Source organism: Sylvia atricapilla, chromosome 5 (genome assembly GCF_009819655.1).
Source record: "Sylvia atricapilla isolate bSylAtr1 chromosome 5, bSylAtr1.pri, whole genome shotgun sequence".
NCBI classification, from domain to species: Eukaryota; Metazoa; Chordata; class Aves; order Passeriformes; family Sylviidae; genus Sylvia; species Sylvia atricapilla.
In genome coordinates this window covers 63,772,192-63,796,304 of record NC_089144.1, presented here as the reverse complement: position 1 = coordinate 63,796,304, position 24,113 = coordinate 63,772,192, and the positions used below count along the sequence as shown (strand labels likewise).

At 46.2% G+C, this 24,113-nt stretch overlaps 1 protein-coding gene across 2 annotated transcripts in view; it reads left to right on the top strand.

Moving 5' to 3' along the window:
- Positions 1-24,113, top strand: part of HIPK2 (homeodomain interacting protein kinase 2) — a 130,776-nt gene that overhangs the window by 36,927 nt on the left and 69,736 nt on the right. For both annotated transcript variants that reach the window (XM_066319776.1, XM_066319775.1), the window contains exon 2: positions 6,050-7,139. In XM_066319776.1, coding sequence (XP_066175873.1) covers positions 6,050-7,139 — 1,090 coding nt within the window. The remainder of the gene's footprint in view (positions 1-6,049; positions 7,140-24,113) is intronic.

Here is a 24,113-nt window from a genome sequence, read left to right as displayed (position 1 = left end):
GGTGTAATAAAGTATTTAAACGTAAATGTATGATTTGTCCCTGAGATTTTGCTTCCTGTGCCTAAAACCAGGGATATGTCAGAGGAGCCCACAGCTTGTTACTCAGGCTCATCTGCCCCTGAGCCCACGCCAAAAGGATGAATAAGAATTGTAATGTTTCTGAATTACAGCTAAGAAAGCTTTCAGTAGCCTGCAGACAGTTTGCCCTGGATTTAAGGAGTTAAAGGGCGAGTGAAGAAGGGAATAAAGATGGTTTGTGAGGCAAACAGCAAATCAGGCCATTATAGGGAGTAACTGCCTACACCAGCTCCATGCTCAGGAGTACTAAGTAAGTCCTGGTCGATGATTTTCATCATACCTGTAAAGGAAAGTCATGATGTACAGAATGAAGGGGAGGGCAGGGTTGTTGGTGGTGTAAATACATGAGAGGGTTATGCAGGAGGGCAGCTGGGGTGGCAGGGAGACAAATGATTTGAAAGTGATGATGATTAGAGTGTCCTGGCCGTTGCACTAGAGGGATGTGCTTTTTGGGTGGGGATGAGAGGGAAGGAGATGGATGCTTGGCTTTGTCCATTTGATTTTGTTTATGGCTGCTCTGTGCACTGGGAAGTCTTGCTTTTTTGTTTGGCCATAAGACATGGATCAAACATGGCAGGTTGGAGCTGTGTGAATCCAGGTCTGGAGCAGTGCAGGGGACGTGCTCTGTCACATCTTACATCTTTGGGAACTGCTGTGCACTACATTTAGAAAACTACTAATTAGGCTGAGACAGTTTTACTAGCAGGACAGGAAAAGCAGAACAGGGAGGCCAGGAAATTTTCACTTGGAACCAAGGCCCCTTGACATGTTATGCTCACCAGGAACAGCAAGGAGCTGAGGCTGTTGAGGTCTGAGCTCTGCTTTGAGGTTGTCTCCAAACATTCAGTAGCACAAGGGAAAGGATTTGTGTAGCCTCCAGGGACATAAATTTTCAGGAGGTTCTGAGAGTGCTGTGGTGCTGGGGGCTGTTACTCCAGAGCAGCCACACAGAGGCCACTGTGAAGAAGAATGCAGTGCTGGAGACATGGCTGTTGTGAAGGAGCAATGCGTTAGCCATACCTGGCCAGTCCCCTTTTCACTGCCCCCTCACCCTGGGCGTGTCTATGGGTCTGCAGGCTTGTGCCTCTCTGGGGAGAAATGGAGGATACTTATTTCAGTATTGTCTTGGAGCATCATTTACATGCTGAACACACACCATGTGCTTTCTACAGTATTTTTCAAGCAGGCACTGCCGTTCTGGCAGCAGCCAGGAAGCAGCCTCTGCTTGCAGAGCACTGGCAGCTCTGCAGGTACTGCAGAAGGTCTGACTTCCTACTTCATACAGGGCACTGGCGTGGGCTCTTGCCACCTCAAAAGCCACACTTAAAAATCAGCAGTAAGTGCTAGGAGTAAACCAGAAGAAAACACCAGTGACTTTCAGACTCTTCCTTCTTTAGTCCCCAAAGTGTATTTCTTTTTGCCCTTTGGGGTGACGTGGGTGGATTGGGAACTTTACCTCATTTGCTTTCCTGAAACCTGTTAGAAGTACAAGTGAGGCGGCTGCGTGATTTGTGTGTGCATGCAGAAGAGGGCCATCTGAATTGTAAATAGCACCTGCTAAATTATTATTAAGTGAAAGCTGACGTGGGAGGAGTTCTCAGGAACAAAAAACCTCAAGTCTTTTATTAAAAGTCGTTCCGGCTGTTTGAACACTGTCCCCTGGCTGTACCCGACCCACTTCAGCTCGTGTAGATGCTATGGGGAGATATATGTGAGTCGTACCAAGGACAGGGAAGGCCCCATTCAATCCAGTTACTGTCAGTTTTGTGAGAGCTTGAAATGACTACACTAAACTCATTATTAAAGGAAGGAACTATCAATTTTATTTAATGCATGGTGCCCAACCCTGATTCCGCTCCCAGCCCAGACATTCGCTGTGCTCAGGGGTGATATAAAACTTAGACTGACACTCCTCAGGAGATGTATTTTAGCTGTTGTGGCATCCTGCCTTCATCCTGGCTGGCTAATAGAGGCCTGCCTTGCACCCATGCCAAGACAGGGACCAGCTCAGTTGGAATTGCCGCTTGGCTTAGTCCAGCCCAAGCTCTTGGTGGTGTGGATGGGGCTGCAGAAATGCTCAGTGGGTGAAGCAGCTCATCCCAAGTATCCTTACCCCCTCCACTCCAGGCAGAGTGTAAAAAAGGTGAGGAGCCAGGTGCCAGCCTTGGGCATTCCATGCAAAAGGAATGAAGGTGGCTGCTAGCATCTCCCTGCAGAGAAGGGAAGTGAAATGAGAGGCCCAGCCTTGCACAGGAGGTTTCTTGTCACACCTGTGAATGGGGCATTAAGAGAACTTTTCCGAAGTGACACTTCCATCCCTCTGGAGTTTAGGGCCCCTCTGTCTTTCCAAGACCCCAGGAGCAAGAATGCTCCCCAGGGCCATCCCCGCTGTCCCTGTCACATGGGTGCCACTGGGCTTGGCTGGCCTCGATCACAGCATTACTGCTGGCTCCTTTCCTCATGGATGTTGTGGCAAGCTGTTGTCAGCCTCGTGTAATCAAAAGGCTGAAGGTGTAATTCATATTACAGGCTGTAATGAGGAATTTGATTCCTGTAACAAAACCATCCAACTTTTTATTCACATTTATTACTATTCCTGCTATTGCCATGGAGCAAAAACCCTTTTTGAAAGAAACAACATGCCACCAGCACAGTTTTATTGTGTCCTCAGGAAATTTAGGATTGTGTTTTTCTCGCATTAACTGCACAGGAAAATTTGCAATAAAAATTACTTTGCTGCAGAGGCTGCCTTTTCCCATCACCCAGCTGTCAATCAGCCTGTAATTTCTTGATACCGGACTATGCTGAAAAAACTCACTGAGTTATTTTCCTTACAATGCGTGCCCTTAAAACCTCAAACATGAGAAAATAATTTTGGATCTAAGGAAGACGATTTCATAGGGGGTTTTTTAGGGGAAAAAACCAAACCTTTTCTGTGATGAGATGTAACCTCATAAAAAACCCAAACAAACCTCTGAGGAGGAGGGCAGCGCTGGCAGCAGAGGCATCCAAAGTCCTTGCTTTGTCCACAGAAGCACTGCTTTCTTCACCCCCTCCATTTTTGGGGTGCCGGGGTGGGTCAGTGTCCATCCCCTGTTCCTGCCCTCTGCTGAGGCTGCCAGCAGTGTTTTGGGGCCAGCAAGGGGCTGGTTTTGATGTGGAAACCAGCCCCTAACAACAGCTCGTTTCACCGAAGGGCACGGGCAGCCGTCTGACATTGACAATGTTGAGTGACTGCTGACCTTGTTTCTAGCGTCAGCTGATATCAAGTGGAGCCCTGCCAGTTTGCACCAGTTGAAAGCCTGTCCCTTAATGGTGGCGATTATCCTGATTTTTACAGCGGCACTGAGAAAGTTGCAGCTGCTGCGCTTCACATCCTTGACTTTAATTTGCTATGCCTCACTCTTTGGGTGTTATCTTTAGAGGAGCGTGCAAGAAGAACGTCTCTCCTTGTTCTGCGTCAGTCCTTTTTTCCCCTTTTTACTTTCTACCAAGAGAGATTGCTCAAGCACACCGTGGAATGAAAGCCATAAAACTATAAATTACACCTCGGCTAGGTCCACAATATGTTACCAATTACATCTGCCATATTATTTGCGTCCAGGGGGAAAACATACATCAAACCACCTCCTCTCTCCAGGCAGGTCAGTACTGTACTAGAAGGAACACTGTGATTCTTCTTAATCAGTGGAAAAACAAACAGGCTTTTGGCTCGCTCACATACGATCTTTGTGTCCAGGCTGACGAGTGGAGTAGCAGCGCTGCGGTTCTCCCAGCTCGCTGCCTGCCACATGCCGTGGCTTTGGTGACAGCATCACTGCCCTGTGGAAAGGAGAGAGGAGAGGAGGTGGTGCTTAGCAGGGCGAGGAGCTGGAGGCGTCTGAGTATCCAGGGACCTTGGGAATTGCTGCCCAGGAGGCTGGGGGAGCAGGGGGTAATGGAGTTAAAAGGAACGACAGGAGCAGTCATAAATCCACTGAGAGATGATGGGGCTTGTGTCTGCAGAGGGCAGCACGCTGTGGTGTGCAGGGCTTTGTTGCTAGGCTGGGATCGGGGGTCTTGTGTGCCCTGTTCAAGCCCAGGTGAGGGTTTCCTCATGTGTCCTGAAGGGATTTTCTTCTGCCTCTGCTCTGTCCTCAGAAATTCATCACTGCAGCAGGGGTGAAGGCGGGGCTGGTGAAGCAAAGGGAAGAGATTGCTTGGCTTGTTACTTCTGAGTAGTTACTCATGGTAGGTTTTGGCTCACCACAGCACCCCTCTCCTGAGCCACTCCTGGCCTTTGGGCTGCTGGGAATTAACTGGAAAAAGAGTGTTGGGTGTGTTTAGATCTCTTAACTTGACTGCTGAGCTTTGTGAGTGTGGAGTGGCATTCATGTTTTTCTATATGAGTGTGTAAGTTTCTGCATGCATGTGTGTGAGTATGTCTGTGTACACGAGCTCCAGAAAATCTTCTGAAGAGCATCATGGACTAGTGAAATATGAGGAGGCCAAGTCAGATACTGTCACACTTCCACGTGAAGAAGTCGTCCATGTGCACTGCAGAGTTTGCTGTGGTTTTGTTACTGAAGCATTCATTCAGATTTAGACTTTTTTTAAGTTGAAAACAAGTCAAGGTTATGATTGTGCTTAATAATTCAACGACGATGCCAGCTCAGCATATTGTCTTTTTCTTCCCTAGTCATTCTGCTTTATTAAAAAGAAACACGGATGACAGACAGAAGGGTGAAGGAGGCTGTGCCTTTCTGCTCTAGCTCCTGCTGGGTGCTGACTCCTTCCCCAGAAGTTCCCATGGATTTGTGTTCTTCGCAAAATGTTTGCCCCAGCAGTATTATCCTTACCCTGGGCAGGGAAAGCTGGCAGCAAGTAAGAACTTAGACGTCCCCTTCTCCATGCACCACATCTTTTTTTCTCTGAATAGGCACATTTTCTGTTTCAGTGGAATGTTACTCAGAATCCTTCAGTAAATCTGTCTCGGTGATACATTATTTTCACTTTGGTTATGAGGTTGCCGGGTTGTTTTTTGGTGGTCTGTGGTTTTTTTTAAAGATTTAGAAGATGATTAACTCTTCTGAAACCAGATAAGCTTGCATTAAAATAGAATTTTGTCTTTTCTGTAAAAATAAAGCTATATTAGGAGCTAATTCTGCCACATGCTAATGTGTATGTTGCTTCATAAACAATGCTGTTCATTTCCAGGGGATGTGCTTTCCAGTGATGGTATTGAAACTGTGAATAAGAATAGATGAACACGATTTTATAAATCTGGGAGCACTGAAAGCACACAGTGAAGCTCATGTTGTGCAACTCCCATCTCCAGTGTCCCTGAGCACAGACTAGCATTGTGCACAGTTCCCACTCACAGATTTGGCAAGCAATCTGAAACATCATCTTTTTCTGTTCCGTCTCCTCAACTTTATCTACGCACCTCCGTTTGCTCACAGTGTATCATCTCCTGGTCCCATCTTCACACCGTGCAGGCCAGAAGTTACACAGTGGTTTTATGGAAATAAGTGGAGGCCTTAAGTCAGATCCACCAAACTGCTTAAGACTGGATGAGCCTGAGGATTTGAGATTTGGCTTCTGTAGTCAGAATGCTTTGCAGTATTTGACATGAGTTCTTCCAGAGAGCTAGATATATTCCTGCAGACAATGGGAATAGGAGTCTCTTTAGGCAGAGGAGGTAAAAATAACATGTACATTCCTGTTATTAAAAATGAGAAGGGGAGGAGAGCAAGAGAGCAGAAGTCTCAAATGTTGTTAGTATAGTTCAGTCTGGGGTAAGGATTTATTTTAGACCATAATATTTTATTTGTATCGAATACACATATCTGGAAGAACTTGCTCTTTGTGTGTGTGTGCCTGTGATTTATCTGAAGCCTGTATCCCATTTCCCTTTCCTGCCACTGAGCAAGTGAAAAAAGCTGGGGAAGGCATCTTGACACTGTGGTTTTACTCTGATGTTGTATTTCAGGTATGGCCTCGCATGTGCAAGTTTTCTCTCCTCATACCCTTCAGTCAAGTGCCTTCTGTAGCGTGAAGAAACTGAAAGTGGAGCCGAGTTCAAACTGGGATATGACCGGGTACGGCACACACAGCAAAGTCTACAACCAGAGCAAGAACGTGCAGTCCTCCCAAGCCGCCGCCGTCAACGCCTCCCTCCAGATCCCCAACCCGAGCATCCCTTACGAGCAGACCATCATCTTCCCAGCAAGCACGGGGCACATCGTGGTGACATCTGCCAACAGCACCTCGGGTGTGGTTGCAGTGTCTGGGCAAACACTGGGCGGGCCACACAACCTGATGCGTCGCAGCACTGTGAGCCTTCTGGACACCTACCAAAAATGTGGACTTAAGCGCAAGAGTGAGGAGATTGAGAACACAAGCAGCGTGCAGATTATCGAGGAGCATCCGCCAATGATTCAGAACAATGCCAGTGGGGCCACTGTAGCCACCGCCACCACCTCCACGGCCACTTCCAAAAACAGTGGCTCCAACAGCGAAGGGGATTACCAGCTGGTGCAACATGAGGTGCTCTGTTCCATGACCAACACGTACGAAGTGTTAGAGTTTCTTGGCCGTGGAACCTTCGGACAGGTAGTCAAATGTTGGAAACGTGGCACTAATGAGATTGTGGCTATCAAGATCCTAAAAAACCACCCTTCTTACGCCCGGCAAGGCCAGATTGAAGTGAGCATCCTGGCTCGGCTGAGCACGGAGAGCGCCGATGACTACAACTTCGTCCGTGCTTATGAATGCTTCCAGCACAAGAATCACACATGCTTGGTATTTGAAATGTTGGAGCAGAACCTCTATGATTTCTTAAAACAAAATAAATTCAGTCCCTTGCCCCTAAAGTACATTCGACCGATTCTCCAGCAGGTAGCAACTGCCCTAATGAAGCTGAAAAGCCTGGGACTGATTCATGCTGATCTCAAACCAGAGAACATCATGCTGGTAGACCCATCCCGACAGCCATATAGGGTCAAGGTCATAGACTTTGGTTCAGCTAGCCATGTGTCTAAAGCTGTGTGTTCTACTTACCTTCAATCCAGATACTACAGGTAAGAGACTGGGCTCACGTAACACTTCTATAAGTATTTTACCTATGGGAATTTTCTCACATTCATTCAAATGAATGAGTCATCCCTTAATTCTAAACAGAGTTGGCTCTTAGAGTGGCGTGATGATAAGAAAAAAATATGTCCTAACCTCTTGGAGTTTACTTGCGTTGAAAACCGTTTTAAGTTTGTAAATAAAATGTTGTGAAATTAGAGTTAAAATTTAGAAAGTCTTTGACTTCTCTCAGTTTGTTTTCTCTGGAACTGTTTCCAGAAGAGGGGGTGTCCACATTTCCATTCCAAGTCCATGGATATAGGTTCTTGGTTTCAGAATTACTTTAACCTGAACAGTCAATCCATATTTCAAATGTGTCTTCCAGTTGGTACTCATATATGAAACCAGGCACTTTACAAGTGTAAGGTTGGCCCACAGGAAAACTGTGTGGATGCAGAAGATGGTTTGTCAGTGATTAGTTTTCACACAGGCTCTGAGTCAATGGGAGTCTTCTGGCTGGCTCCTGTCAGCTCTCCTCCAGGCAATTATCAGTGAATGGTGTTGGAGTGAGGACCTGTTGTCTGTTGATTCCCACTCACAGTCCTTTGTTGTGTGCTAGGATGGAGTTGTGACCTCAGCATAGGTGTGCCTGAAGTGAAATGTGTGAACCAGGTGTATCCCTCTTCAGCTTGTTGGATGGTTTCAGCAGAGCAGCCTCTGTCCAAAACCTCTGGCAGGGCATCCTCACCCTCTGTCTTGATGCTAAGACACCAAGTCTCTCTTGTTCTTAGATCTTCTCAGACCCTCTCTTTGGTACCAGTTAGCTTGATTCAGCATCCTAGGGACCGAGAAAAGCAGTTCTGCTGCTGCTTCAGGGGTGGGGAGAGATAGTGAAGGGGCTGGAGGGAATTTGTCTTTAGATAACAGCTGAATTTAGAAATGTTCAGACCACATTTTTGCTGTTGTATTTCTGCGAAACAGGGGCAAAGAGAGAAAATCCTATCCTTCTGATTTAATGAAAATCAGTCTTGGCAGCATCCAGAGCTCATCAGATGGGTTACAAAAAAGCAGGGTAGTCGATCTCTTTGTAAATAGAAATCTGTCTTACAGATGGGGAGGACTGGGGAGGAAAAACCAACACGAGTTGATAAAAGACCCTTTTCGTACGTCATGAATTTCACAGTGGCAAAGCCTACCTGAACTCTAAGCTTGGAGAGAGTTAATTTTCACAGAACAGGAACTTGAACAGTGTAGCTCTGCAGCAGCTGATCTCTATCTGCTTGTCCTTTGCTCTGAAGGAGGCCAGGAAAAAATCCCCAGCCCGAGTTTATACCTCAGAAGAGCTTATTAAATAAGATAGTCTACCTGATGACAGTCCCATCCTCCAGGAAAGACATATTTTTGTGGTAAATATGCAGAAGCTTTTAGAGTTGCAATTACCTGACAGACTAGAAAAAAGAAAAAGAAAAAAGAAAAAGGAAAGATAATACAGGCATTTTGTTGTTGAGTTACCTGTGATTCTGTGTTAGCAGCCTAGGTCCCTAGCTGAAAGACAGAAGGGGCAGCCAAAATGAAATTTGTGACAGAAAGCAGAAATGAAAGAGAAAAAATGGTTCATTCTCCGTGACAAACAAGGAATATTTTTGTGGCAGTCTCTGGGGAGGGAAAGGCTTGATAAAATTTGCTTTTTATATTTTAAATGTTATTCCTGCCCAGTCTGAAGTTGCAGCTTGATAGATAGTAAGTTCTGTCTGTCTAATTCCTCCCTTGTTTTCCATGCCTGAATTGGTGGGAGGAGGGGAAAAGGGGCAGCAGCTCACCAGGAAAAAAAAAAAAAAAAAAAAAAAAAAAAGAAAAGAAGAAAAAGAAAAATCTCATTGGGTTGAATTACATCAGCAGGGGGCTGCTGATTAAGCTAAATTCAAGTAGTCATGAGGAAAATTTATGTTCTTCATTTTCTAATGGGGAAAATACAGCACAGAGTAAAGACCCCTTCTACTCTGAAGTGAAGGAACTTTCATGCTAGGGAAAAAACTGGGCTTTATAAAGATTTCATGTGTCTTCCATTTAATTCACACTTGTTCTGCTTGCTAGAGTATAAAAGACAAGGGGATGACTTCAAGAAATGGCACATTTAAGTTGAATGTGAAGGAAGACCTTCCTCAGACTAGTAAAATCTCTCAGACTCGAAGCAGTCATGCTAAAGGAGTGACAGAAGCTCTGTGCCCTGTGCATTTAAGGAGGGATGAGGCAGAGCACAGGGAAATATAAAGTAGAGGCTGGATCTCAGCTGGAGGCTTTTATCATGGACTTCTGCAAGCAAATTCCTAAATGTCTCCATATTTTATTAACAACTTGCTTTTTTTTTTTTCCTATCACTGCTTTTGAGAATGTGATGGCCAAGTCCTTTGATGGATTGAAAGGTGTGTGGGATCCTGCTCCTCATCAGAGCAGTGTAAGGCCTTTCCTCTTCTATAAATAAGTGATAGTCCCATTTTCTTCTCCTGAAGGTGGAGGACAAAATTGTCTTTAAACAAACTCTGTGCTTTTCCTTGACTTGAGTCTGCGTAGCCCAGGGTAAACCAAGAGGACCCCTTTGTCGTTGTTAGGGACATGAACGAAGGAAGCAGGAAGCAGAAAGGTCGGCAGGAAAGCTCTCTTTATTTTATTTCTCTGACTCCATCCATGCATACACTTTGACAAGCAGATTGGTTACACAGACAGCCACCTCTTTGGCCTCATTGGTGAGCGTCACCATCAATCATCTTTCTCCTCCCAGAGGAGAAACATGTCAACCAAATAGATAAATTCTAAAATATGCACAGTTTTCCTGAAGCTGCGTGAGAACAAAACGCAAACAGTAAAAAGCAGGCAGACTTGAGGCAACAGCCCTTGTCTTGTTCCATGGGGGATTTGCCATTGCTGCCGTGTCACGTGCTCTGAAGATGAACGGGATCCCTCAGCCCACTTCTTGTGGGAAGAATGGTGGGCAGAGCTGCTGTTGTGCTGCTGGCACTGCTCAGGGCCCCTCGCTGGGTGCCCCAAGCCCAGAACAGTCTCTGTCCCACCTGGGATATTTCTAAGCAATTGCACTCTGGAAGGATGGTAATGGTATTGAGGTGACAGAGCTGGATGAAAATTATCAAAAATGGTATCAAAATGTCTTTACTCCAGCAGAATTTAGCTCCCAACTCTCTTATGAGTACACAGCCTCCTCCAAGCTAGATCTGCTGCCACGAGTGGTGCTCTATAGATCTTCCTCCCTTGCTCCTGGCTGTAGTGAGTCCACAGGACACGATGGCTTAAGCTAGGCTTTGCAGGATCCCTCTCTGGGAGGGCAGTGCCATTGGGTCAGCAGTGCCTGCTGCAGCTTAAAGAGAAGAGAATGAGCCCAGCAGGTCACACCATGGGCCCTGCCTGGCATGACAAAGGACAGCCACAGTCTGTGGTCAGAGCTGAGCTCTAAAAGGGGAGTGCTCTGAAGAGGATCATCCTCCGTCTACCCACCCATCTCTGGTGGAAAACTTGCTGTGGTGCACAGTGTTTCTCTCAGGGTGTCCTTAGCCAGCATGTGCAGGACCTGCTTGGACTGCTTGGACTGGTGGCTGTCCAAATGTTCTTTGCTTAGGAGAGGGGTCCCAGCCTGTCCCCCTGGTCACCATAGTCCTTCATCTTGTCCCTTACATCAGCTGCATCAGCCTGGGCCTGATCATTGGCTGTCCAAGGAGGTTTGTGGTGATACAGCCGTAGTCTGGAGGTGCCTGAAGGAAAAGGTGAGGAACTGAAGCTGACAGTGAAGCTGCCCAGCTCACAGTGCAGGAGTGGGGCTCTGCACTGGGCAGTTTTAGCCAGACCTGTTTAAGTTAGAAATGAAGGCCTGTTCACAGAGTAATGGATCAAAAAGCCGTGATAGCCTCTGCATCACCGGGTATCTTCCTGGGATTTTATTTCTGTCCTTTTCCTTTTCATGCTGCAGTTAGAAGGTCAATTTGATCATTGAGGTCATTTCTATGATCTCTGTTTTGCAGAGGGTCAGAGGAATGAATGACCACAGAGATCCCTTCTGGGCTGATCAGCTATATGTGAACAGCTTCCTGGGAAAACCCTGAGAAATACAGGGCTCAGGCTGCAACAGATGGTCCCTTTGTTAGAGCCCCCATTCATGGACCCTGGTGGAAGAGGGGTAGTGCCCTCTGCGAGGCTGGGGTGGTAGAGGGAGGGTTGAGGTGGTCCCTTGTTGGAACAAGAGCGCTTCTCCATCATGGGGTGGCAGCCTGGGGTGCTTGGAGCAGTTGGGCTGCCCACGGGGTCACTGCCAGTTTGTTACCTTGCCCTCCTGGCTTTTCTCTGCTGTTTATCCGAAAGAGCTGCTGTGTTGGCACCTCGGGGATGAGAGTGTTTTGCTAATTAGTGGTGCAATCACCTTATGGGATTTACGTCGTTTAGAGTTCGCAAAATATTGTGGATATAAAATAATGGCTGTCACCCCTCCACTATTAGCAGATAAATTCAGGTTTGGTTCCTTGTTTTCAAAAGGCTTTTGGTATGTGGCTTGTCTGGCTTGGGTTGAGATGTCTGCTCTGTAGGTAAGTGGCCTTTGATGAAACGTTTGGATAGCAGAGAATGAAGCCGCGTACCAGTTTGAAGAGGTGTTTATCAGTCTGGTTTCAGACACTGCAAGGAAATATGCATGCATGAAGGCTACGTGCGTGCTGTCAACCAGCCCTGCAGAGTGAGCAGTGTGGCTGTGTGCAGGCGTGGTTTTTACTGGCTCTACATGCTTAGCTGGGTGAGTGCAGCTCCTGAGGATGCAGGGGCTGAACTGGATCTGTCTTGGCACACGTGGACTTTGTGCCATGACAGGTGTCAGTCCTTCAGCCATGCTGACAGGAAGCCAGAGCGAGGTAGATTTCTGAGCAAAGTCACAACCTGTTCCCCATTGTGTGACTCACAAATGTGTCATTCTGGTCAAAACTGCCCTTTCAATTAGGCAGTTGTAATGACACAGGGATGGGCTATGTTTTTTTGTTTACTCACTGAACTGGCATCTGCTGTGTCCTTGTATAACAGTGTAATGCACTTACATTTCAAAATCTTCTACCATTCTGGACTTTCAAAAACATCTCTATCTCAGGTTTGACTGTGTTTGCAGCTGTGGGACCACATTGTTCTGCTGGCCTTTCACTCCTACCTGCAGCATTCACTGCTTTACTGACTCTGCCCCTCTAAGGCAGAGAGCAGGATGGTTTGAGGAGAAGTTTCTCGTGGGGACTGGACTGAAAGCACGAAGTTCATTGCTGAAGTCAGGCTGGCAAAACTGGCAATACATTGCAGAAGACTCTGTGAGGAAAGCAGACTGACTACAAGCTATACTATTTAAAGCAGTTGTTAATTTCTTTCCCAAGTACCCTTGGAATTTGAAGTCGGTTTTTTTTCAGTATCAAAGTTCAGCAGGATTTTTTTTTTTTTTTTTTTTTTCCAAAACCAACATCAGGATTAATTGAATCTCAGCTTTATTGTACCCAGACTACCAAGTCTTGGAAAGCCAGAGGTGTCTAACTGAAAGCTTTTGGCTTTGTCCCACGTTTAGGATAGTCAGGCCAGGTTGGTTTCTGGTGTTATAGAACTCAAGCAAAGATAGTTCGTTTTAAGTTCCTTTGTGTGTAAATCACCTCAGAGAAGGGATGATAAACCAACATTGTGCTCATGGTGCATCCAACAGAGATTCACCGTGTCTGCACCCCCTACCTGGGGTCTAATTTAAAACAGAAAAGCCTTTATTTCAGCCTAAACAATCTCCTCAGACTAGACCCTCCTTAGTGTTTTGTCTACTGAAACCCTACTGTTTCCCTAAGTATTTTTTATTTTGCTCTGAGCAGATAGGCCAGCTCCTCCTTTATCCCCTCAAAGCTGGTGATGTGGCCCTTTCTTCATGCCCAGCCCCAGCTCATGATACTGGCCTTGCTCTGAGAGGAGCCCTGTGTCCCTGTGTGCAGTCAGAAAGGCTGTCTGGCACAGGAGGGCTTTGTTCATTAACCAAGTGGATAAAATATGCCCAGTTTCGTGCCACTGGGCCCAAGATTTGTAACAAAGGGCTGTTTGCAAGGAACCTGACAGGGAGCCTTTCCCCAGCAGAGACAAGTCTTTGGTAGACCAAGGAAGGGAGAAGTCTCATGCTGTTTCCTTTTACCTCAGCCGCAGTGGAGAGGTGGAAAATCAAATATCACAACTGAGTGCAGAGCCAATCCTTTCAGTCCCCTCTGCTCTCTCTGGAAACAGCTCCTGTATGGCAAAGATGGGCCACTGACAGTGATTTCTCCTGCAGATCTCAGTGTTGTCTTGGTGGCTGGCAAGGAAGGAGCCCGTGTGTCCAGGGGCAGGGATCAATTCCTTAAGGGTGTTTTGGCTCAGAGATAGATGAGTATGTGGGCAGCAGCCAGAGGCGGGTACCAGGGCTGGAAGCACTGTTCTTCCATCAGCTGGTGCCACCCTTCAGGTGAGGGGCTCTGCTTCTCGTGTAAAAGAGCAAACAAAACTTGGGGAGAAAAAGCTAGATGTAATTTTGCCGAGGCTGCAGCTTTTAAACTTAGCAGCAGTCCCCACAAAGGGAAAGGCAGTCCTCTGGAGGCAAGCAGTCCCGTTCACCCTCAGGGGCGCTGCCCACAGCCCAGGCAGTGCTGTGCAGGCAAGGAACAGAAGCAGGAGCAGAGCCACAGGGATGTGGCTGCTGACCAGGGCTCAGCAGTCAACCCCCAGCTCTGACACAGCTCCTCCCCAAACTGAGGCCATTCACCTCATCCTTCTCCACATCACCTCCAGACTTTAGAACTGTGCTCCCCTTTCTCTCCACCCCCTCTACTCCATAACTTACCCATTTAAGCAAACCTTCTCTCTGGGCATTTGCACCACTCGGTGCCACCTAGTCCCATGCCTGGGGCTGACCTCCCCAAAAGCAATACCTTGCAGTTTGGAAACAAATAACACTTCAAATGAGGGTAAGATGGAGTTCCCACGTGTTTTTTTTCAGGGCTTGCAGAGGGGAGGCAGTGTGCAAACACACTTGTTACCAGTCCATGTGTTACCACCTGAAGTCATTTGGGAACTCTAACACAAACATCACAAACCTTCTTTTAAACCCAGCAGAGAATTCTAAACTAATCCCTGCCTCCTTTGTGCTTGCTCTCAGAGTAGTTTCAGTAGCATTGTGAGGATCAGGGAGTGGTTTGGAAGTCACACTTTCCCCCTTGTATGTTGGATACAGGTGTTGGATTTATGGGGTTTGGGGTGGGTTATTTTTTTTCCTTTCTTCTCCTGCTACTGTTTCTCTCTCATCACCACCAAAACAAGCCTGTCACAGGATTTCCTGCTGCCTATTTTTCTTCTCTTAAGTTTTGTAAGCACAGTAAGTCCTGTTAAGGCTGCAGCCTGGTGAAATGATGTGAAAAATCAAGGTCACTCTTGTATTTACTGTACCAGGGCATGCCTGAAACAGGTACAAATAGCCAGGTTGTTTTACTTAAAAAGAACTACCTACAAGAAATCAAAACCCTCCTACTGCAGCTACTGGCTGTAGCAGTTCAGCCTCCCTCTCTGTAGTGCATAAAAGACGCAGAGTGTTTTGGTAAAGACGCCTGTGCCCAGCTCCTGGGCTGGGATGTAACCAAGCTCAGTGTGGTGACAGGCAGCCGCGGTGACAATGTGAGTGAAGGCACAATTCACAGGGCTACAAGAAGAGGCAGCTGCAATCAGAGCCTGCCGTCTGCCTGTGCATGAAAAGCGTGAAGTTTGGTCTCTGCTTCTAGTTGCTTACTTCTGTGGTTTTGTGTTTGCCCTTCTTTCCTCCCACTCAAGTCACTTCCTCACCAAGTGCAAAGGAAGCAGAGCACGGGGAGGATGCTCTTCTTTTCTGCTCCAATGACAAAACAGCAGCAGCTCATAGAAGCAGTGGTGTGGTGACCCACACATGTTACTCCAGCAGCAGGTGGCCAGAGAGTGCACTGCAGTCACACTTATACAGTAGTAGCATTTTCTGTGTCTCCCTACATTTATTTCAGAGCATTTTTGGGTCAGGGCAGTAGCTGGCCAAGGGCAGAGGTGGCTGCTGAGAAGCAGAATGAGGTGAGGGGCTATTGGGATGGGATCAGTGCTCCAAGTGTGAAAACAAAAGAATTATGAGCAGTGAGATTCCTCATCCTCTCCCGAGTATGAAAAAGCATTAGCAACACAGTTTGCACAGGATTTCAGGAATACTTTGCTCAAGTACCTTGCATTTAAATCCTACCAGGTTTTTACCTCCCAATGTACATTTGCTGAGTGCAGGCAAGAGATATAACTGTAACATGGAGGAAGCTTGCTGTGTATGTCTGTGCATTCATTAGCTTCACAAGTTTTAGGCCCCAGCACAGTGGTACTGGAAAGTTTTATCACACCGAAGAGCATTTTCTGGTTAGAAAGTATTTCTGCTCTGGTGCTTAGTAGCAATGAGGTTAGAAAAGTGACTGGTGTTGGTTTATATGTGAATGAGTCATTACCAGAAGAGAACAATTACCTGAAGATGCAACAGTTAGTATGGGGTTATACATTCCTCAGCTTCAGACTCCTGAATGATATGACTCCAGTTCCCAGTTTCTATCTTTTCAAGCCATTTGCTGCACTGATGCCTCAAATTACCCTAAGCTCATGTGAAGGCACCTTATTCTCAGGTAGGGGCTCAGTAGCTACGTCCTTCCCCAGGTCATGCTGGGGAAAAGGAGTAACTCTCAAGCAGCTGAGAGTGGTTATATTGCTTGAAAAACACTGATCTCGTGGCCTGACATCAGCTGAGTTATAGCCACAGCTGTTACCTGTTTAAGAGGAAGGTCAAGGAAATGTCCTTTGCCTTTTAGGCCAGAGCATACAACAGTTGTTCTGTGGTGCTTTACAAGGAAAGAAGGAATGCAGAAGAAAGGCATCTATATGGATATATATACAGACACACACAAACTGTGAGAGATTCACAGTTCTAAGAGGAAGAAGTAAAAGGGAAGTGGCTCTAGGAAATGAGAGAGGAGAGGAGCAGAGGAGGAATCCTCTTACCAGCCATGGTTTCCTGGAAGTTGCTGTTTCCCACATAAGGAAAGGTTTGGGAGGAAAGATGAAGTTTCATGCTTCTTGCTGTTTGGGGTCTTGAAGGCCAGAGAACCACCTTCCAAAGAGGACAGCATCCCTCCCCTGCAATGGGCTGGAAAGTAATCTGTGAGTCCCTGAGTTTTGACCTTTGTTTTTTGCTTATTGAAGGACAAAAGTAATTGCAGACATTGTTTTACCTGCGCAGATATGAGTCATTTTGCTTTACATTTAATTTTTTGTTTTACCCTTATTTTGCCTTTGTGACTGTGTGGGACCAGTACTGGGGTGGACATCCAGGTTGTGTCCCTGCTTCTGCTGGTCTGCATTAGCCAGAGAGTAGCAGATTTCTGCCCACTGCCAATCTAGTGTTGGTCTCCAAAGGCTTCTGCTCAGGGAGAGAGGCAGGGTAGATGTGGGGGAATTGACCTGAGTCTAACTGAAGTGACTCTGAATTGAAAATTCTGCAGTTCAAAGAGTTAACCCAACTCCTTGGCAATATTTTGCTTTTTGTCAACCACCGCCATTTGTAGCCGATTTGAAACAGAAGTTCTCAAAAGCAAATGTAAGACCCCAGGCCTGATAAGACATGAAAAGTGCTGAAAGTTTTATACTGTCATCATTGAATTTCTACCTTTGTTAGAAGCTTGGGGCAGTTTTCGGATAACTCTAGTCCCTTACACGGCTTCTGAGCACAGGGAGGTCACCAGCTGAAGCCTTTAGAGGATAAGGAGGATTGTGTGTTGTAGCAGCTGATGCTTCTGCTCACAGAGAGGCAGACAAGAAGTCAGCAGTGCTTCAGGAAAGTTGACATCAGGAGAAGCTGTACTGCACTGAGGTCTTCTAACTGCACACAGGATGGCTGGATGGCTTGTGGTAATACTGCTGAGCAACACCATGTGTTCTGCCTGTGTTCTCCTGTCTAGATGGAGGTGTCTGCACCATTTACCTTGTGCTGTCCTCCTGGAGTGCTGTGCCTGCTGAAGCAGGGCTGTGCTTACGGCACCTCGTGCACAGAGAGATTTGTGGCTGAGGCCCTTAAACAAAGGGGTAATGGGGTATAACAGTAAATATGACAATGAGGGGTACGTGTGTTAATGTCACAGCTGGCATACAGAAGGAAAGCTGATGGCCTTTTTTGGATTTCACTAGGGTAAGAACTTGTGTTCCCAATAGTTGCTTCCACGCAGAGCTTTGCACTCAACGTCTGGGAGGGTTGAGGGGGGAAAAGGAGCGTCTGATGAGTTAAGAAAAGTTTCAATATATTTAGTCATAAGAGTATTTTACTTTCCAGTGGGAGACTGCAAACAGAGACTAGTAATCCAAGAGGAAAATGGAGTTACTTCTTTAGTGCTCACAAATGTATTAAGAGAGGCAGATGAAATCTAAAATGTAAACAGTTTTAGCTAAGACTAGATGAATTTGCTGGTCACTGTGCTAAAAAGTTAATGATGAAATATTGCCAGTTGATTTCAGCAGGTAAAAGGAAGTAATGGTGTTAGCCTGTTTCAGAAATAAAAGCTTATCTAAGTGATCTCATCCCCGTAGTTGTAAAAAATACAGCTCATGTCATTGTTAGCCTGTTAAATTAGTGGACTGAATTCTGAAGGGCTGCGTGAGCACAAGCAAGAGCAGGAGGTAGTCACATGGCTGTTTGTGGAAATGCTTTTCTGGAGGCTCATTTGATAACCTGTGTCCTCTTGTCAGGTGCATGAGGGAGCAGGGAAAAGAGAATGGCACTCTGTGCTGGATTTCACTTGGCAAGGCCAGTATGGGCACAGGGATGTGGTGGCTCCAAATGTATTCCTTTGTGAGGGGGTCAAAGTACAGCTTGATGTGTAAGATATATAACGAGCGACAGAAAGAAAGGCATGTTAACTGTGTTGGAAGATAACATTCTGTCTTTTGAATGGATTCTTGTTATTGTCGCTGATGTTACTTTCAGCAAAAAAAAAAAAAAAAATTATGTTGAAATTATTCTTTTTTCTCCATTGTTTAGCTCTTGTTCTCGGCTTTGTTATGGCCACAAAGAGAGGATAAAAATGGATTGGCACAAAGTTGAGTTTCCGGTATCATTTAGAGTTATGTTTTCAGCCCTTAGCACTTTGGTAGGGTCTGTTCTTCATTTTGAAAATAGCAATAAAAGAGCAGAGAACATAAGAAAACACAATTCTATCTTTTTTTTCCCTAATGAAATTGACAGTGCTAGCCTGAACTCTGTCTCTGATCTGTATGAAGTCTCTGAACTGTGCTGTTGGAAGAAAGCAGATCCAAAAGGAGAGATAAAATATCCATGTGCCTGGCTACTTTAGAAGGTAGTAAAAAGCTCCCGACATCTTGCTTGTTTTTAATCTGTATGTTTATGTCTACATAAATCCTTTGGGAATAAACTTTAAACATTTACATTGGATTTAGAGAATTACTTCCCAGCATCACTACCTATGATACAGCAAGAGTAACTAAAATGAAGTTCATGTGAATGGCCCTCTTGGCTTTCAGAGGCACGGCTAATGTGATAGCATGTGTTGAATTCCTGCTCAGATGGGAAATGATAGTGATGAGCACGGAGTGGTGCAGTGGATTTGCTGTTTGTGTGTGGTTGTTGGAGGTACTGGGTGTGCACGGGGAGATGGCTCATGTCCTGGGAAAAGGCTCTGTCTGCAGTGTGTGGCAGCTAAGCATCACGACACACTTGACAGTCCCCACCCTGTGCCACTTCGGTGGGGAGCTGCTGTTAAGTGGCCCTTGAACAAACCCAAGCCTTCAGCCCCCTGATCTGAGAAGAGAGGAACTGCCAGCTGCTTTTCCAGCAGCTCTACAAGTGCAGCAGTGTCTGCCCCGTGTCAGTTGTCAAGATCTCTTCCTAGCACCTCGATGCCCATCTGAGGCTCTGAAGGGCAGCCAAAGTACAAGCTGGAGAGGGAAAAAGCAGCAGCAAACCCAGGGTATGAGAGGTTGGTTCAGATGGAAGCAGAGGATGGCAAAGGTCAGAGTTTGCTCTAGACGGCTGACACAGCCAAACAGACCACTCCTTGAAGCCCTAGCCTGTGGTTTGATCTTGCATGGGATTTGAAGAGGTCCATTTCCAATTCAAGGTGTGTGCTTTTGAGCAACTGTTGAGTTCTAGCTCCTAGACACACAGCTTTTACCTTAGCCTGGGGCTCCAGGATCTGATTACTGCCCACAAAATGACATTTGAAGTTGTGTAAGAATCCTGTGTGCAGGATATAGCTCATGTCACTGCTTTTGTAAGGGGGCTGTCACAGTGGCCCAGTGACAGCACAGAAGAGCACAGTGCTTGGGTTTGGGCAGAAAATGTCCCTGACTTGCTGTATCACACGGATCAAATTGCGTGGTGAGTGGGGATGGTTGTAAACTTGGACTGAGGTTTTCAGAGCCACAGTATCAAGCTCAAGTATCTTGTGAAATGGCCACTTCCACGATATTCTTCCCACCCTTTTGCCTTCTGAGAGATCCACATTGTTGGGTTTTTCCATCCCCACCAGGACCGGTGCATTTGCTGGATCCTGCCTTGGCCTGCCTGGCCCTTTGGAGCTGCGCCACACGACAGCGTTTGCTGCTGTGGTGGCGTTGGTGGGCGGCGTGGCCAGGCACTGGGCTGCCTTTCTGCAGCGTGCTTTGAAAAGCCTGCCCTGCTCTGACTGTGCGTGCCCAGGTGCCCTGCAGTGAGCCAGGGCTCCCGTGTGCCCACGGGGTGCCCAGAGAGCTGGCGAGTAGCCGGCGTTGGCAGCAGCCCCCGTGGCACCGGAGGGGAGCAGGAGCCCTGGCAGCAAGGGCACGAGGCTGCTGTGGCTGCAGCCTGAGCCTGCTTTGCTTGAAGCTGGCACAAGACTTTCCAACGACGCCTCGACTGACCAGGAGCTTAAAGGCTTTCTTATCTGTGGTGAGTGACACAGGCTGGTGGCAGCCCGTAATTAATAAAGATACTAACCCTCCTTATGCAACCAGGGGATGTCTGACAGCCTTCCTAGGTAGTTGCTCAACAGCAAGGCATGTTACAACGAACCAGCTGGGAGCAATTATGAAAGGCTCACTGATGCTAGCAAGCACTTGCCTGTTGGCGTTGTTGGGCTGAAGTTGAGGGGACGGATGAGAGCTGTGCAGCACGGGTCAGGCAGTGCGTGGTGTGCGGCTGCGGCACAGCCAGCACGTGGAGCGTGGAGTGTCTCTGCTCTGGGATGTGTTTGCTGGCCGTGGCTGGGCCTCAGTGCCCAGCACAGTCTGTAGCCTCTGCTCCCAGATGCAGGAATCTCCATCCCCATCCGCAGTTTCTCCCACCCCTGGCTGCAGCAGAATGATGTGTGCCCAGTGCCTCCTCAGCTGCCTGCTGCGGGTAGCAAAGGGGAGGGAGAGAGGGAAGTGGGGGCTCCTACTTAAGGCTGCCTCAGGAATTTTTAGTCACTACATGAAGATTTCAAGAGTGTGCAAATAAAACATAAAATGAAGCGAAAGACTAAGTGGTATTGCACAAAAGGAGGGAAAAAAAACCCCAAAACACTGAATCATTGTCCAAAAGGTGCAGCCATTAGAGAATAATAATAGTTTTTATGTGCAGTGCAGCTGGGTCCTCGGTGACCTGTGTGATGGCTCTGTTTGTTTAATGTGCTAAAACAAAGAACTGCAAAGCAGACAGGGTCCTCGCAGATAGTCACAGGGCTTCTCTCTCAGCTCCTGTGTCTGTGCCCTCTTTGGCTGTGTGCGTGTGTGTCCTCATGCTCCAAATGCAACTAATCACAGCTCCATGCTCTGGGATGCCTTCCGTTGTGCATCCCTTGTCACTATGCCTGGGCCCTCCCTGGTTGTTGACTCGCTATTTTTGTAAGTTAGAAACTACGGCAAATAATGAAAAGTCAAATGGTTACTATTTTATTGTCTGTTTTTGTAATTCTCTGTCCTTCAGAACGAGCTCGGCGTAATGACATTATTGCCACCCCTCCATCCTGACCTCAGTCTTTTTCTATCCATTTAGCAAATGCTGCAGCTTGCTCTGCTTTTAATGGGTGGGAATCAATGTGGCTTTTAAAAATTGGATTCTCTCTGCCTGCACAAACAAAATCAATGGTGTTATGGAGCATGTGCAGGTCTGTGTGAGCAGGAGCAAGCCAGCAGGGTTTGCCACCTCAGCGAGGCTGGGGCAGAGCCTATGGCTCACACAGGGAGCATCACTCTTTATTTCATTGTCATTTTGGTAAAGGCTGATGAGCAGCTTGGTGCTGTTTAGAAAGCAAAGCCTAGGGTGTACTTTTCACCAGGTTAATAAGAGTTTTGAAGTGGTCAGTGCGAGGCTGTTAAAATGGGCTAAAACCAGACCAGTTTGAGTGCCCGTAGGAGGTTTGAAGATCCCAGTAAAATGAGGTTTAATCCGGAGCATGCTTTATTTCAGTATGACTTTACAATTGGTTTTGCCAGATCTTTGGGGTTCTCCAACTGTAGCTTGATTGGACCTCAGAAGTGAGTTTCGGGCAGAACAGGATTTTACTTCCTTCAGGCTAAGCATTTATATACAAACAAACAGGATGGGGAATTTATGTATCTATGTCTGTCTTTTGAGGCAGATTGAGTGTACTACTATTGAGCTGTTGAGGGAAAGTTGACTGGCAGGATTGCTCATGGCCTTGGGAGATGGAGGGAAGGGCAAATTCCAGATGGATGATATTGGTTTGGGGTTTTTATATTTACTTCTTCTTCAGGTATGATCTTTAGGTTTATCAGTATCAGGATTTTATTGTGTGATGAGGAAGGAATGGGTTCTTCCAGCACATTCTTGCAGAGACTGAAGTATCATCCATAAGATCATGAGTCTGTGGTAGATGATGCGTGGCGTTGTAGGAAACTGGTAATGAGGAGAATATTTTCAATTAAAACTTAGCTATGGAAGGTCTCTCACAATCCATGCCTCCAGTGTTGTCCTGACAGTGCAGAGCACCCCAAAACAGCATGTATATTTGTCTTCCACGGGACAGAGTGATACTACTGACTGTGTGAGATCTAACACAGCAGTGTTCCTGCTGCGGCCAGTTCCAGGCACCACTGACACAGGTTGGGTTCAAAGTTCTATGTGAAAGACTCCAGAACCTTTTATCAACCTGCAGGGCCATTCAGTCATCTCACATAAATGCACATGCTAGTGCTTGTTTAGAACACGGCTTTGTGGGGAGCACAGCCAGCTCAGTGTTTTGAGTGAGCACAGAAATTTTTGGCTCTATGACAGAATGGGTTTTCTAATGCTCCTGGCAGCTGAGGAGCTCTGGGTCCTGAACAAGAAGGGACCTTCTCCTACTGCACTGCACTACCAAAAATGTTTGTTTGGTGCTCCGTGTTTTCAAGATGAAATAAGGGTTCATTTAAAAATGCTGGAGTAGTGATGAGTTGAAAGGAAGATTTGTGTTTCTGATGTCTTCATATCTCCGCAAACAGGAGGGAAACTTAAACTGGTGTTTGGTTCTTGACAGTGACTTCTGCTGGGGTGACAACCCTGGGATTTGTTCAGTGAAATCTTCTGACTTTTCCTTTCCTGACCCACATCTAATTTCTTGATTGTTTCTTGTTTTAAATACTGTAAATCCTTGTCACTCCTGCATTTCACTTGTAAACAGGGCTGGGGGGGCATGTTTCTGACAAAACAAGGAAATTAATTTTCTCCTTCTATTCTCTGAGTGAGGATTTCTTTATGGCCATCCTTTAATTGTATGATTTTGAGTGGCCTGGACAAATGAGGCAGTTTAAGTATCCTGCAGTGGGTATAGCTCATCCATGCATACATTATGAAGTACACAGAGTAGCTATAAATGATGCACGACTCATTTCTCAGCGCAGGGCTGGGTGCGTGTGTGTGTGTACTGGTGGACTCCATTTTTCACTGTGTAAATACAGTTCTATCCATGCAAGAAACTTGGTGGTCATTAAATATCATTTAAAAGAAGCTAAAAATGTGACTTTATTGGCTTATTTTCCTTCCACAGACAACAAAGGTCCTACTTAATTATTTTCAAATGCTGGCAGCAGTGGGGTTTTCTGCAACTTGCAAATCAGTGCGAGAAGTTTCCCTTGGCTGAAATGTGTTCAGCAAAGGGTCCAGTCCTGTAGCAATACATTAACCACCTAATTTCCACACGTAATGTTATTTTAAATCAATACAGTGAGGGGTTTTCATATGTGCTGGTGTGCTGATTAACTCTGCAAAACCTCAGTGTGTACTGGAATAGAATGTGCCAGGGTGTGCTTTTTCCTCTTCCTTTGTAAAGTCTCTAGGACAGATAGGTCATTTTTATAGCGGAGAGGATTTTAATATTCTGTTAACTATGAGGGCAAGAAGCTGCTTGTGCTGCTTCTCTCCAGTGGCTGCAGCTCTGCTGGGAGGGCTGGACAATGTTTAGACCCGGGCAGAGACTTCCAAATGTCCAAGCAGGAGGTTCTGCTCCTTCCCAGGCACTCCTGCTGTCCCAGGTTCCCTGTGTGCTAGGACAGGAATGGGTGAAATATGTTGGTCTGTGTAGGGGAAAAAATAATAACAGATCCTTCTGAATTTCAAGTTGGGATTTATTGAGTTGGAGGTTTTATGATTAGAAGCTTAACTAAAATTAAAAGCTAAGCTTCTTCGATGAATCCATGGCTGTGAATTTAAAAAGAAAAGAAAAAACTTATTGACTGAAAGAGCCAGCAAATAATAGTAATAATAGTGTTTGGTCTTCTCTAACTTGTTTTGATGTGAATAAGTGATCTCATATAAGATTAATCAGAATGTGATTTCCTTCCAAAATTCCACTTCAATATTTTTATGAAAAAAAGCCACCCCTACAACAACCCTACCTTTTTCTTCTAATTGAAAACCTGTCACTATGAATGAAACTAAGTGA